This window comes from Sabethes cyaneus, chromosome 2 (assembly GCF_943734655.1).
Source record: "Sabethes cyaneus chromosome 2, idSabCyanKW18_F2, whole genome shotgun sequence".
Lineage (NCBI taxonomy): Eukaryota > Metazoa > Arthropoda > Insecta > Diptera > Culicidae > Sabethes > Sabethes cyaneus.
In genome coordinates this window covers 184,296,875-184,313,933 of record NC_071354.1, presented here as the reverse complement: position 1 = coordinate 184,313,933, position 17,059 = coordinate 184,296,875, and the positions used below count along the sequence as shown (strand labels likewise).

Genomic DNA, 17,059 nt, shown 5'->3' with positions numbered 1-17,059 from the left:
ACAGGGCCTCGCGCGTTGTAACGCCGGCTCTGCTTCGCTGTCGTGTTGTTGTACGTTGCAGCACGAATCTTGTACTGATGAGGTATGGATCTACTATTAAAATTCAAAGGGATTAAGGACAAAAATTGACGAGTTGTTTCTAGCTTCAATCGACTGCGGTTATGGCATCATCATTTTAACTGAATCCGGTTTCAATGACTCCATCAACTCTGTGCAATGTGCATTCTACAATTGAGCAGGTATGTGTTACGACTACAATTCGCGGAAGGCAATTTTCGTTATGTGCTGTTTATTTGCCGCCGGACAGAAGCCGTGAGGTTGCAGCTTTCGAACAACACATTTCATCGATCTGTGAAATATGCGGTAATGCAGCACCAAACGAAGCCATATTAGTATGTGGTGACTACAATCAATCACACTTGCATTTGTCCATTAACGACGTCTGTGTGACTTGCTGCAATACTAGCATATTTATTTACACCGTGTAGCAGCACGCTTATTGATGAAATGGATTTTTTGAACCTTCACCTACAAAATTCACTACAAAATCATCTCAACCGAACTCTTGACCTGGTCTTCACTAATTCTGATTCAGTCGATATCAACGAATAGGCTGCGCCGCTGCTTCGAGTTGATCCCCATCACGCTCCTGTAGTTCTATCAATATATTTTTCTACTGCCAGGAATGTTGACACCAGTGCTGAACATAGGCTCAACTTCCGGAAAATTGACTTCCATGTGTTACTCGACTACCTTTCAGGATTAAATTTAAACGTAATACTGAGCTATAATGACGTAGATGATATGGCAGAAAGTTTTTGTTCATGCATTTGTGATTGGACGTCATCGAACGTACCAGTTAGCAAACGTCCTAGCTCCCCAGCGTGGAGCACCGCTGAATTGAGAACATTAAAATGAGTGCGTAATGCCCATTAGTAATCGTATGTATTGCGTGTACAATCTAATTTGAGGCATAATCCAAAATGCTTCTAGAACCTCCTTCAGGTATACCGTAACTTACGGTTTTCGATAATAAATAGTCGTCAACGAAATCGGAAACCGGCACCGGAAACCGGAACAGTTTGCAAAATTCTTTGCTTCTGTTTTTGCATCGGACGTTGCTTCAGACCAAGAAATTGAACAAGCAATTGTGGATGTTCCTGCTAACACCGTTGATTTGGACACATTTGAGATCACTCAACCCGCGAGCTTGGCTGCAATTAACAGAATGAAGAATTCTTTTTCTTCTAGCCCTAATGGAATGCCTGCTGTTGTTTATCGTCGATGCGCTACCTCGCTTACTTAACCACTCGGCCTGATATTTAATAGCTCTTTCGAACAGTGTGAATTTCTAAAAATCTGGAAGCAATCGCTTATGTTCCCCGTATTCAACAAAGGCGACAAAAGAAATATTAGTAATTATCGTGGAATTACTAGTCTTTCGGCAGCACCGAAATTATTCGAGATAATTGTCTCGCAAAGTATTCTTTCTCTCCAGATCAACACGGTTTTATGCCTGGCCTATCCGTTACCATGAATTTATTGAAGTTCACGTTCACTTGTTTCACACAAATTGAATCGAAAGCTCAGGTTGATGTGGTTTATACTGACTGTTGATAGAATTGACCATCGCATACTTTTGCATAAGCTACGTCATCTGGGAGCCTCCGATAATTTGACCGAATGGCGTAACTCTTACCGTAGCCATAGAACATTACGCGTGAAATTGGAAACATGTATTTCGTCACCGTTTGGTAACTTGAGTGGAGTACCTCAGGGGAGCAACCTAGGACCTTTGCTGTTCACGATATTCTTCAACGATGTTGTATCTTTGCTCGATGGTGACCATAAACTCGTTCACGCTGACTAAAACTATACTCTGTGGTGAGATGTATCGACGACTGCTACCGTTTATAAGGATTGCTACATATTTTTGTTGATTGGTGTTAACGCAACAAACAGATTGTCAGCGTCCCTAAATGCTCCGTCATGACATTTCATCGTATTGCATAACCAATTATTTTCGACTACCACATAGAAGGCATTAAGCTCAACAGAGTCGAAGACCTAGGTCGAAGTCGAAGTTAGTGACCTAGGAGTTCTGATGGATAAGAAACTTTCCTTTGCCGATCATGAAGGAGCTATTGCTTATCTTTTTTCAGCAAAGTACTTCAACATAAGCTGATTTCACGCCACTGTAATAACTGAAGAATGAAATTAACTCGTCTATCATCTGCTGAATTCATTCAACTTTCGCACTTTTAAGATCTAGAGTCCTGAGACGGAAAATAATTGCAACTGATCCCGACCAAATTGGATAACTTGAACCGCAGCATTTAAATTTATCCATTAAAAGAACAAACAGCAGTCAAGCTAGCCGCAAACAGTAATCCACATAAAAGAGTTGCTCCGCAACACTTCACAATAATTATTTAATAACTTATAATGAATTCACTTGCCTTTTGCTCTGTAACCCGCGCAGTGTCTTAATTTGCATATTTCGCTACGCTTGGCTGATTATGCACTTTGTTCGTCCTGCAGGACCGTGGGGACTTGTGCTTCCGCTTTTTTCCAACCGTGTATGTATGGGTATATTTGATGTAAAATTTTTACTGCACTACCGTTAATCCAGAAACTATAAAACTGACCCTTCAACTCTGCACTCAGCAGTTCGCAAAACATCTACGGGCGACCAACTAGAAGCGTCCACTGGAAACGCAGTGCTGCGTCAACCTAATTCGTTCCAAGGCTGCAGTTATAAAAATCGCTATTAATTACCGTTGCGTAATTACTTTTGATGTACTATTTTTTTATTATCTGCTGCATTCAGCACCGCTCGAATGTGCGCTACGAGGCAGTTTTTTATTTTTTTTTACATTTGAAAATGATGCAATGCGACGGGCTATTTTTTATAGAGTGAAATTAAATGAAAATTATTTTGAATCGAAAAGCATAACAATAAAATAAAAACCCTCTCGGTGCACCACAATCGTCAAACTGTCGCGCATTAAAGCCTGCCTGTCTGCCAACTGCCTGCCGCCGCCCCGCAATCCTCGATCCAATCGACAACGATCGATCCGGCTCGAAATAACCTAAATTTCGTGCACCTTTCCCCGAATGTCTTGCAAATCCGACACATCAAGTGCACTTATCCAATGCCAATCGAGAACGTAAGTGGTCTCGGTATCGCAGTAAGGAGAACAGGACCCTCGCTGGGATAAATATATAGATTCAATTAGTTGCTATCTGGTGCGAACTTTAGAGCATTCTCTGTCGAGAGTCCACCAACCAACCATTGCACACAGTGGGTTGCAGCATACAATAATAGCGAGCAAAGTGAGGTGGAAAAAAGAAACGTTTTCAAGAGGTTCTTCAAAAAGGACAAAAAAACCTCGGCTCGGTCGAATTTGCCAAGGATATGCTCCTCTTTAAGGCTGCGCTGGGTGACATGGTTCCATTGTCGTCGACGATGAAGGGAGAAAAACGGTCGCTTTTTACGCCCGCCACACATCAGAGGCGAGTGCCTACCTAAGCGATAAGAGGCGCCTGGCACGTGCGACAAGTACGGCAAACATTAAGCTACTTGAAACGCCGAAGTTTTTGAACCGCCACAAATGAATACGAGTGCACGATTTTAAATAACAGTTAAAAGTTTTGCAACATTTGAGCGCAGCGTAGCGCACAAGCGAGTAAATGGGTACTTGATGGCATTATTGCGGTGAGATGTTGAAGAACAAAATTGTGACAAATCGTTACTTTAAAGATGAATTAAGAAATCATTAGAAAAGCGTGAATGGTGCAGTGAAACACCGGCCGAAATGGAGAAGGAACGATTAAATTTAGCACGGGAGAAGAAATCGATAATTTTATTTGCACTACGACGAGGAGGAAGTAAATCCCAATCAACCTTCAGTCTACTTTCTCGGACCCGTTTTAGCTCACAATGCAGCAGCCAACTATTGCTAGATGGCATTGGAAGTTTTACCGTTTGCTGATTTGAAGAACAAACATAGTTAGCCTAGGTTATGCGATTATTGACAATTGATGGTTGTGTGTGGGAGTTGTTTGACCATTTGGCAGGCACACCCCTACTAGCAGGGTGGATTTTCCCCCCGCTCCGAAAACAGCTTTGACACCGTCCAGAAGTCCAGAACGAAAGAACGATTTTATTTGCTTATTTGCCGGCATTTATTTACTGTTCGACCTTATTGTTAAATTTCTTCTTTATTGTGATTGATTGTCGATCTACCGTTTGCACTGACCAGTTAATGTATGTATGTATGAAATAAATTTAATATAGAGTTGCTAACGGTAGTGATATTGATTCGTGTTCAGATTGATGTTCAGATTAGGAATTGAACGGTTAGGTTTAGATAAAAGGTTTGCTGATTAACAATAAAAAACCTGCAATTTGAGTTAGTTGCAATTTGGATCAAAAAGACAACAATGAACAGTCGTAAAATTAACTTCATATCAAAATATCGAAAACTTGAAATGGAGAAAAAAAATGGAATCAAAACAGGCTGTATGAATAAAAGAGTTTTTTACTTTCCATTTACACGGAAAAAGCAAAGCAAACTTATTTTTGCTGCATAATGAGTCAACTTATTGACTCAAGAAATGTTCTTGCGTCAAGTCTAAGTGATGATCATGATGATGAATGGTACTGCCACCTACTGTAGTAGAACTAAAGTTCATAACCACGGGCTGATCATGATAAAAAAAATTGTACATATTCAACGATTGGTCATATTTACTAGGACTTGTATGAAGGGCCAAAACGGAATTGGTCGGTAAGCAAGCAGAACGTGGTATTTCTTACTTCTTACTTCTTACTTCTTACTTCTTACTTCTTACTTCTTACTTCTTACTTCTTACTTCTTACTTCTTACTTCTTACTTCTTACTTCTTACTTCTTACTTCTTACTTCTTACTTCTTACTTCTTACTTCTTACTTCTTACTTCTTACTTCTTACTTCTTACTTCTTACTTCTTACTTCTTACTTCTTACTTCTTACTTCTTACTTCTTACTTCTTACTTCTTACTTCTTACTTCTTACTTCTTACTTCTTACTTCTTACTTCTTACTTCTTACTTCTTACTTCTTACTTCTTACTTCTTACTTCTTACTTCTTACTTCTTACTTCTTACTTCTTACTTCTTACTTCTTACTTCTTACTTCTTACTTCTTACTTCTTACTTCTTACTTCTTACTTCTTACTTCTTACTTCTTACTTCTTACTTCTTACTTCTTACTTCTTACTTCTCATTTCTCGCTCCTCATTTCTCGCTCCTCATTTCTCGCTCCTCATTTCTCGCTCCTCATTTCTCGCTCCTCATTTCTCGCTCCTCATTTCTCGCTCCTCATTTCTCGCTCCTCATTTCTCGCTCCTCATTTCTCGCTCCTCATTTCTCGCTCCTCATTTCTCGCTCCTCATTTCTCGCTCCTCATTTCTCGCTCCTCATTTCTCGCTCCTCATTTCTCGCTCCTCATTTCTCGCTCCTCATTTCTCGCTCCTCATTTCTCGCTCCTCATTTCTCGCTCCTCATTTCTCGCTCCTCATTTCTCGCTCCTCATTTCTCGCTCCTCATTTCTCGCTCCTCATTTCTCGCTCCTCATTTCTCGCTCCTCATTTCTCGCTCCTCATTTCTCGCTCCTCATTTCTCCCTTCTCATTTCTCCCTTCTCATTTCTCGATTATCATTTCTTCCTTCTCATTTCTTGCTTCTCATTCCTCGCTCCCAATTTTTCGCTTCTCATTTCACGCTTCCCATTTCTCGCTTCTCATTTCTTGCTTCGCATTTTTCGCTTCCCATTTCTCGCTTCTCATTTGTCGTTCCTCATTTGTCGTTCCTCATTTCTCGTTTCTCATTTTTCGTAAATCCGATAGTTCGCTACCTTGCTGCAAACCTTCTAACGTCAAAAAAAACCGATATCTCTCCCAGGATTTTTGCCGATCCTTTTTTTCTATAGCAGTCAGCCCCACCGTTCATTCAAATTCATAGGGTCTGTTTTGTGCTGAAGTTGGAACGTTATGCACAGTACCACCAGCCTTCGTTTAGTCATACCTCCGAATATACAGCAGAACGAATGCGTTCTGATCTTTTTTTACATTTTCGTTTCCATTAAGTTTCTTTTACCGTTTGGTGTGGCGAATGACTGCAAAACAGTCAGCTGACTGGCAGTCACCACACTAACAAAAAGCAACCGCGCTATCGTTTGATTCAATACTATAAAAAAAAAGAACCACTACATGTGCATGAAAGAAGTCGGTCAGCCTCCATCCGACAAAGCCAAACGTTTTGCTTGTGTCGGACCAACGCCGGGCGACAAACTTTTACGCTGAGTAGTCGATTTGGAGACAAAAAGAGAAACGAAAAAACGTCACCTTATGCTTCAAGTCAGTTTGCCATTTACACTTTTTAATATGAACACAAAGCGGCGAGAGAACGACTGTTGGATTCTCTTGAGCATTTAGTGCATTCGGAAAATAGTCAAATAATCATATTTGAAGTTGAAGTTGAATGCAGAAAGCGTACGCATTCACGCAGTCACAGTCAACTTGGGATCAATTTTCAAGCCCTGATCCCACTAGCTATTGTGACGCATATCATTGAACCATCAAGACAATAACGTATTAGCCTAACCACTTTTGTTGCAAAACCATTTTCGAGCACAAACTACCATAACTCATTTCGTTTAACTGTATCCTACGCTGCCTTGAAGTCCATAAACAGTGAGTGAGAACAATAGTGAGTCTACAAGTTGACGTGCCGGAATTCATCGAGAATCTGACGCAAGGTGAACATTTGGTCCGTCGTGGAGCATCCCCCTAGAAACAGCGGTAATCGCTAATAAAAGTTGTACAACTCAATCTTTATCCTACTTCTGTCGACAGCTTCTGCTTGTTCACCATTAAACAGTACATCGAAATGTTGTTTCCAACGCCTGGCCACCGCCGATCTTTCGATAATCCATACAGTTAGCAAATCAAAAAACCAGGTTACAAATTCAAACTGTGGAGAGGATTTAGAAATCCACTTTAGTACTCGTTTATTCCTTCTAAGTTTATTAAAAAAATTATATTTTAGACCATAGGGTACGGGTGGGTATTTCCAGCCCATTAAGCGGTAGCCTGAACAATATTCAGGAACTACGTTAAAACTATATTTATTCAAGACAAGATTTTTGTACCAGTTGATAGAATAATATTTACTGAATATCGGCGTGTATTTTGGTTTTAATAAAACGCTACTGAATTTGAGTTATAGTCGCGAGAAATGATGAAGTCGCTGCGACTAAATTGAGCCCATTTTCTATAGTGGTGTCTGTGTTTTTTAAATCCGACAGGCCGAAATAGCTAGCACAGCGACTAAATGCTTTTCAAAAACAGATCAAAAGAGACAAGAAAAGGGAGACCGAAAAATAAATCCTCGCTATTGCCTACATTCCGGGCTCATTGTAGTTAATTAGTTTTGCAGTGACAACAGCTTGCCGCTGGCGCTAGTGTATCACTGAATCGGTCATATACACTAGCGCCAGTTGTCACTCAAATACCAGATATGTCAGCACATATATTGGTAGAAGTGTAAGTAACGCACCATACGCTGGAATTAAAAACAAAATGCTGCTAACGGCTAGTGAATGAAAATTGATTTATATTTATATATCAGAGGGGAATTTTTGTGTTCTTCCGTGATAAAAAGAAGTAGAATTGTTCTGTGATAGCATATTCACAGCTGTTTAGTTTCTAGAATAAGTAAACGTGATCATAATTGTGTGTTTTCCAAACCATCATCAAGAGCGGATACACGTAAGCGATTGCTGCTAGTTTTTTCAGCCTGGTTACGTGCTAGTGGAAAAACAGTGGTTTTGATGTTTATTGAATAAAATTAAGGAAATTACTTACATTTTGATGAAAATAGTTATAACACATTAAAGCCTATGAGTGCTACATTCGTTTCAGTATTGTTATATAGCGGCAAAGTCTGGGAAGTATAGCCAAAAAAGGTAATGTATGCCGAAATTAGTAGCGTGATGGGAATACCCTCTCGTACCCTACATTTTTTATTTTAAACCACCACATTTTTTGTTAGATTTTATTCCAAACTAGCTGACCCGGCAAACTTCGTACCGCCACCAATTGTATTAAAAGACGTAAATTGTTAATCGCGGATGTTTTTAAAGTATAGATTACGTTTTGTACTTGTTTTGAGAAGTTTGAGGGAATGGTTAATTAAATGCCGGGTTTTCACAGAACGTCTGTTTTCTACAATCGTTTAGCAATTAGTTAGAAACCCAACAAACGTTTAACAAAAGCTGTATATGTAATTGCTTATTAATATAACATTGACTATATAACGGTTGAATAATCTACTATAGTAAATAAAATGTTTGTTGGGAATAGCAATCTTTACGAAATCATAACATTTATTGCCAAATATCCGTTAAAAACATGTGAAAAATGTCGATTTTTCAATTCGCAGTGCTCGGTGTCAATTTATTTTTTGGAAAAGTAAACTCGATTTCGTCTTCTGCGGTTAACCGACTAACGATATGCAATATATATTCAAAACTTTTTGAGAACAGAATCATTGCGCCACCAACTATATTTTCATTTCCGCCCTCAAACGCTTTCTATTTGCTTTTGTGCATTCGCCCATTATTAGGTTGAAATTTTACATGTTGTTTTTTACGCAAATTGTTGGTTTAATAAACAAATAATTTTTTGACACTGTCGATCACATTTCCTCTATCGTAATCAGAGTTTTGTTTTGATTTCCACAGTAATTTTTATGTGTCAATTTGGATATGTATCCGATGTCAATATTTATTAGATCTTTAATTCTGTTTGATATTAAACCTTTGCTTTGTTTTAAATCATTTCTTGTTTTCTTTATTCCTTTGGTATTTCATGAGCCTTTTTGCACTTGTAAGAAGTCCACTTGGAAGTGTAAAAGACAAAAAAATATTAACAATATTCAAATACGATTTATTATAATGGGTTACCATCATTGTAAAACTTTTTTACTGCCAATTTAATCCAGCCAATATTCCTTTCCAATACAAAATTTTATTTACATTTTTTTATTACATAAAATATATTGTTCACTTGACAGTCAGATAGCTTTAAGTATATTTTATTCAATCAATTTAGTGTGTAAAACATTTGTAAACATGCATTAGATACTCACCTAATGTAGAAAGTTTCCAGTTTTGGTTAGTTACATTAATTTGATAAATGAGGTGAAAGAATTAGCTCTAGGCAGTTAGGCTATTTGATAAACTGAACCCATAACACATACAACGTTTATTATTTTCTAATCTTGCAAGTTCATAAAATCGTTTATTAGCAAGAATAAGATTTCGTTTGAATATAATCATTTTGACAATCAACTACATCGAACGGAATCTAAAGCTATCGAGTTTACTTTTACAACAAACAAATTGACAGCCGGCTTAACTGTTGAGTCCTAAGAACTGAAAAATTAACATTTTCCACATGTTTCCAAAGAATATTCGGCAGTAATCATTCGGATTTTGGAAAGAACACCATTTCTAACTAATGGTTTAGCACTGTTATAACGAACAGATGTTCTATGAAAATTCGGCACAATTCACTATTTAATCAAGTTACCTTCATCAACGTGTTTGTTTGCCCAGCAACGTCGCGACGTTGCTTCATAATGAATGCGGGTCGGCTGATTTGCACCAATAATAATCATAGCAATCTAAAAAATTGTCTATACAATGGATGGCGGGAAAAGTAAAATAGCGGTTTTTTACTATTTTCCAGCTTTTCTCGTGAAATTTTATTACTTTTTTTACATATAAACCTGACGCAGACCAAAACACAACAACTGAAAAAAGAACCATGCAATTCCGTCAAGCCGTTCTTGAGTTTATCCCTTACAAACAAACAAACCAACTTGGTTTTATTATATAGAAGAAGATTTAGTAACAAATTTGGGAACAGATTTCGACTAGGTTCTGGACCACATTTTGTACCATATTTTTGGCCAGGTTTTGAATCAGACTTTGGATAAGAGTTCGAACCCAGATTCAAGACCGGGTCTGTACCACATTTTGAACCTGCATCAGATTTGGATCAGATTCCAAATAAGATTTTGAACCATCGCTTAGTTGGTTTCGAGATACGATGGTTGCCTAACAAGCCAGTCGTCGTATGTTCGAATCTCGGCTGCGCGGTGCTGCTAGATAGCACATTTTTGATCAAATATTGGACCTTATTTTTTATTTTTGATGATTCTGGACCTCAACAAGATCTTTTATCTGTTTTGGACTAGATTTTGGATAATATTTTGGACCACATTTTTAATCAAATTTTGGACCAGTTTCTAGAACTGAACCTGTTTGTGGACCTTGCCCCGATTCTGAACCACATGTTTTATCAGATTGTGTGCCAGATTTTGCATCAAATTTGGATCCAAACTCTGGAACTGGACCTTATAAAACAATTTAAAACAGATTTTAGGCCACAGTTATGATCAGATTTCAAACCACCAACCAGCTGTTGGATCAAGTTTTGTACCAGATTCTGGACCTAAAACGTATTTTGGATCTGGACTAGATTGCGGATCACGTTTGTTTTTATCAAATTTTGTTCCAGATTTTCCAAACTTCGGAACAGATTTGAACTAGATTTTGGACTATATTTTTAATTAGATTTTGGCCATATTTTGCAGCAGATTCTGGACCTGAACCAGATATTGCACCTCCAGACCAGATTTTGGAATACATTTTTATTACATTTGGACCAGGTTTTAGATAATATTTTGGACCACATTGTCGATCAGATTTTGGATCAGATGTGAATCTGATCTCACATCTGGACCAAGACCAGATTTGAACCTGTACTAGATTCTAACGCATTATTTTTTGACAGATTTTGGATCAAATTGTGGACCAGACTCTCAAACTAGGTCAGCTTATAAACCAAATTTTGGACCACGATGCGTGTCATTGTGGAGACCTCGCCACCCCCCCTCCCAACTCGTTTCTTAAATCAATGTTCCCATGAAATTTTGAATTAGATTGTATTACATGATTCGTACAACTTCCCATATCCAATACTTCGCTACACTCAAGAGTAGTGCCCCTTAGAGCTAGCGCCCTTGGCGGGGGCCAATCTGGCTAACTGCATGGCACGGCGCTGTAGATGAATCAAAAAACTAGACTAGAAAGTTAAGGAATCAATGTGTTAAGTAGTCAAAAACAGGCAGAAAGTGAAAAACAAATTAAAAGAAGATAAATTAAAGAAATATTTTAAGTCAAAAATCAACGCCGAATAATCGAAAAGTCAACAAGCCAAAGAATCGAGAAATTGAAAACACGAAATTCCAAAAGCGTAAAAAGTGAATGGTTTGCCGATCGAAAAGTCAAAAATCAAAAAGCTGAAAAGCCAAAAATTGAATAGTCGAGAAGTTTAGATCTCAGTAAAATGGAAAGTTTAAAAAATCAAACATCGAGGAAACGATAAATCGTCAGTCGAATAGTTGGAAAGCCAAACACTGAAACATTATAAAGAGTAATAAGGTCAAGTCAACAATAGAAAAAATCAATTGAAGAGAATTGAAAATTTCAAAAGCTATGAAATTGAAAATGTTATAAAAGCAAATATCAAAGTAATGTAAAATCGAGAAGTTAAAAGTTTTAAACCTTGAAAAGTCAGTAATCGAAAAATTGGTTGCAGTGAACGGTTGAAAAATCAAAAAGCTAAAATCTCGAAACACCAAAATGTCGGTCGGTGAAAAAGTCTGAATGTTGAATAATAGAAAAGTTCGAAAAGATAACAAGCTGAGCTGCCAATCGGGTATTTTAACGGTATATCAATTTTCACATATTATGGTAATATATGATGTCACTGTATCGTCACATGAAGACTTTTTCAAATTTGACGGGTAAAAGTAATAAAAAAAGCCTTTTTTTAATCTAAAATTTTTTTTTGGGAAAAGACGATAGCTTATAAGTAAACCACTTTCTTCTCAGCTCGCCTCAGACAACACAGTGAATAGATAAACTATGGTCATCGCACGATACAGGTTTCATATGGGAGCTGTCAAAAGCTCGGTCAAAATGAAGAGCTCTATCAGAAAGATAGAAGAGAGGTAGAGAACTTCTGACATCATTTCAATCAATCAGCTTGCTTGATATCTGTCAAACAGCAAATCATTTTATTTTTGATTTTTATTAATTTTTTCATTAAATATTGACTTAATTGAAATAAAAAAAGAACTGTGAGATTCAGAATACGACGGGCTATCAAATGAGGTGAAAAAAGCCACTTTTTTGGGAAAATTAAAATACCCAATTGAAAACATGAAAAATTTCAAATTTCAAATGAACTACGCCATATATTTTTGGCCCCATATTGAAGTTTCGCAATATCATCCAGTCTACCATTCTTCCTCACCAAACGCTCCTCCACCTTTAATAAAAAAAAATAGAATTTCAAAGCCCAGAAATCAGCAATGTCAAAAAGTCTAACAATAATCTAAAGACAGACTTCATTATAGTTTTTTTGCTCAGTAGATGCTCATTTGATTGCAGCGCCTTAACTAAACAGAAATCGAAAAAGTAGTATAAAGGGCAATTGTAGAGCTAATTAGTATCTACATTATTGTTGAAGAAAGTGTAGTTTTATTTTTTGTATTTACGACGCTATGCGATTCTTACCCTGTTGGTAGCCAAATGAGCGCTGTTACCAAGAGGGTAGTAGCCCCATAGCGCCGTAAATACAAAAGATAGAACTATGCTTTTTTCAACAATAATGTAGATAATAATTAACTCTACAATTACCTATTACACTACTTTTTCGAATTCTGTTTCGTTGAGGCGCTGCAGTCAAATGAGCATCTACTGAGCATAAAACTCAAAATGAAGCCTGCGTACGTACAGAAACTGAAACGAGTATAGTTTATTGACTTATGAACGAAAATGCTATTAAAACATACGAAGTCACCAATTTGAAATTGTACAAAAATTATTAGCTAAAATATGCACGATACTGAGCCGATGCCATTTTTTCAACTCCAATAAAGAATGAGCACTGTTCATGCAGGAGGTCTTCCAATAAAATTTCTGACCATCCGTTGTGCCTGCATTTCTTATGGCGTTAATAAGTAAATTCCTCATCACCGTATCCGGGCATTGCAACAATCACAAAACCATATTCTTAAAAACTCCTAACCGAACCGAAAGGTGGTAACACCAGCGGAAAAATTCGAGGACGTTGAGGGCGCTGAGGGTTGAAATAAATCGAACCATTTTTCTCACCTGCATTTTCTTTGTCATTTCCGGTTTAAAGTATATACACAGTCGATGCATGTACAGACATACATATAGCTAGGTGGCAGCCTTAAGTGCATAAAGTTCTTTTGAGGGCTAGTGTCCATGGGGGGTGGGCCCGAGAGGAAAGTTATTATTAAATATTTTCTCAGCATTTCTTCCTTCTTCCTTCCGTAAGTCGTTAGCGCGCCTCGCACCAAATCCGGAAGTGAGGGAGCGAACCAGGCCGCTCGGGGGCTCTGTATGCGTGCAATGTTCTGGCAATATTCTGGCTACCGGCGAGCGGTGGCGGCAGCAACAACGATGTGGCTTTTCGACTACTGTATCATGATTCGCACAAGCACTTGTTTATGTGATGCCGCCCTGGTTTGTGTACAACCCGTGCGCCGGTTACCCTGGAGAGTTACCTTGCCACTTGACCACACCGTGACAGGCGAAGCGGAATGGTCCGCCCGACTCGAAGAACCACGAGCGGAAGGCCTGAATTATCGCAAGAAGGGTGCCGTTTTATTGCTAGGCTCCTTCCTATGCCCCTTCGTCTACTCGAGCCGCTGCGCTGGCTGGTTGTCTGGCATCGAGCGGGTAATATAGACATTTCCACAATAATAAAATTAAATTACACCTCGGAAAACTTTGGTCCGACTGGTCAATTATTTTGCCGGCCCATTTTCGACTTTGATTTGGATTGTGTTATAAATGTAGTGCGACGGAGTCGTTACTACCAATACAATTGTCGCGTTAAAGAATTCACTACCGTTCTTACCCAATAAATATAATAATGCTCGTTTAATAAGCAACAAGAGTTGCTTGAATTAAATTTTTAATGCGTACATATTCTGAAGGTTTCGCGGAACAACAAAACCAACCATAAAATCAAAATCGCACCACTGCACCAACGACAAAAAGTCTAAGCATTGATTTCTTCTCTTCTACTGCCTCTTCTTTCAGATCCATATCAGATGTTTGGTCCCACCAGCAGTAGACTAGCTAGTTCAGGTATGTTGCAAAATTCCCAAAAAAAAACAAAAATTGTCACTCTGTTCAACAACCAGCGTCCTAACCCGGAACACGAATCGGTAACGAGAATCCAATTCATCCAGTGGCTCAAAACAGTTCAAGGAAATTCGAGGCTACACTCCTTCCGACACTTCGTGACACGAGAGAGAGGTGCCAAATATGACTTTCCTGTTGTATGAACACGTACAGTCGTCGTCGTCTTACGGAACAAGGCGGTTTGAAGGGGGTGCCCCCACGACTCCGAATCACGCGCTGCTATATGTTCCAGAAGCGGTACTTTTGTCAGAAAATCGATAACTTTGCATAAAGAAACATGACCTTTATTTACGCCTTCGCGCTCCGACATTTCCGAACCAATTCCGGCCGGTTTCCTGTTTTTCTCTTTCCCTGACCCAACCAGAAAGGGACCACAAACCGTAGTGTGGCCAAAGCATACACGAAGTTGTTGTTGATTAATTACCACTTCCTTTATGGGTTAGAAATACATTAAGCTTTCACTAGTGTATTCCGCCCCGCTATTCTTCGGTTTCCTTCTTAAATGTTTTTTTTTTCTTTTCCCTCAGTTTTCCCTGTGATTATTCATAACTTCCACTTTCCGATTTGCTGTACAGCCATCTTGATAACTTTCCGCTTGCCGGAGTTCACCGGCCACCAACCGAGCCGCAACAGACATGCCACGCTTGTCGTCGTGTGTTTCTCGTGATATGGAGCCTCGGCCTCAGGCAAACCGTGGTGGTGGGCTGCCAAGAATCTCTCGTGTGCATCGATTGGGCGGCTGGCAAGGCACGACAGAAAATTAATTCCAAAAGTTTTTTTCCCTCCGCACTAGCTTCCGCTTTCTTTATAGAATAATTATAATTCTTTTACCTCGCTCTCTCCACCCGGGAGTCAGTAGTTCCAACAGTGGCAACGTTTTGTCGGCTTTCCGTTCCGTCCGGGCAAGAAGCTGGAAGAAATTAAGTCACAACCCACGGCAGCCAGCGCAGCGGTCACCAGTCTAGTCTGTCGGAAAATCATCATTACGGGAATTTTTTTTCTCTGGTGGTCGGTGTCGCGATGTAATTTTGTTGGCGCTATGCCGCGATGGTAAGGAAATCAGCCAATTCCTTCTCCTGGCTGGTGTAAATAATTAGTGATCGTTAAAGTTACCTCGAAGAAAACATTGTTAATCGTGTTAGATCTGGACAATTCGTTCGTTGACAAAACCAGTGCGATATGAACGTTAATGGTTTAAGAATAACGCTTATAGTTCTCATTTTAAAAATCTTGTTTGATACCTGATTAATTAAACGAGTTAATTTAGGAAAATTGCAAAAGAATGCAAAATGCAACAGCAACATATTAGAGAACTACATAAAATATTGCTTTATTATATTTAATAGTTGAAGGTTTGGTATTATTTTCCTCTAAAAGTTATGTCCTCCCGGTGACTACCCACCGCTTATCGTTACCAGCTTCAGAAATCCTGGGAGGCAACTCCACAGAATGGACAATATGGAAGCTTATCAGATGAGATGCGAAAAATGATTTAAAAGTCAGGAATATCAATGCGAAGTCGGCGACTCACAGTCAAAAGTGACAACCACTGCGAGTGAGGCGTTCACTACAAAGAACCCCTATCTGTCTAGATTTGTTCATTTTCCTAGTTACGCTGACAGTACCAGTACCAGACAGTGACAGCGTACCAACGTACTTTAGTTACTCGCTTCTCACTACTTACTTTTACTACTTAATTCTCACTTCACACTACTTACTTATCACTACTCACTACTCACCTCTTCACACCTCAGTACTTACTTGTTATTAGTTAATACTTACAGCTGAGCGGTAACTTCTCATTACTAAATTCTTACTGCTCAATAGTCATTACACACTTTTCACTGCTTTCACACTTTTCATTACTCTTTTCTCACCAGTCGTTCTTACTTCCTACTACTCACTTTTCATTTATTATTACTCATTTCTCATTACTTACTCGCCTGTCACTACTTAGTTTTTTTTTTTTTTTTTTTTTTTGCTTACTTCATACTAATCATTGTTTACCTTTCATTTACAATTTGTACAGCTTCTTTGTGTATTAAATCAAATTATTAGATATCACATGATACAGAGCTGCCGGAAAGAACCGACTCCCGGTAGAGCTCTACAATAATGGCCGCTAGCAACGGCACTTCATTAGATAATTTCTAGGATTTGGGAAGAAGAGAAACTACCGGAGGAGTGGATGGAAGGTGTAGTCTGTCCCATCTACAAAAAGGGCGACCGGCTAGATTGCTGCAATTAACGCGGTATCACGTTGGTCAACGCTGCCTACAAGGTGCTCTCCCAGATTTTGTTGCGTCGTCTATTCCCAATAGCAAGAGAATTCGTAGGGCAGTATCAGGCTGGCTCTATGGGGGTCCGTGCTACTACGGTTCACATTTTTACTCTCCGACAAATTCTCCAGAAATGTCGAGAGTACAACGTGCCCACGCATCATATTTTCGTGGATTTCAGAGCAGCATACGATACAGTTGAACGAGAACAGCTATGGCAGATATTGCACGAGTACGGTTTTCCGGACAAACTGACGCGGCTGATCAAAGTTACTCAGGAGCGAGTGATGTGCTACGTGCGCGTTTCGGGGACACTCTCGAGTCCTTTCGAATCGAGCAGAGGGTTGCGGCAAGGGGATGGACTGTCCTGTATGTTATTCAATATCGCTATTGAAGGTGTGATCCGGCGAGCGGGCATC

General features: G+C 39.0%; 1 protein-coding gene across 1 annotated transcript in view; it reads left to right on the top strand.

Annotated features, from left to right (window-relative positions):
- LOC128736431 (DNA-binding protein D-ETS-3) overlaps nt 1-17,059 on the top strand; it is a 194,128-nt gene that overhangs the window by 128,226 nt on the left and 48,843 nt on the right. The window contains exon 6 of the mRNA XM_053830913.1: nt 14,257-14,304. Within this exon, the coding sequence (XP_053686888.1) occupies nt 14,257-14,304 (48 nt within the window). The remainder of the gene's footprint in view (nt 1-14,256; nt 14,305-17,059) is intronic.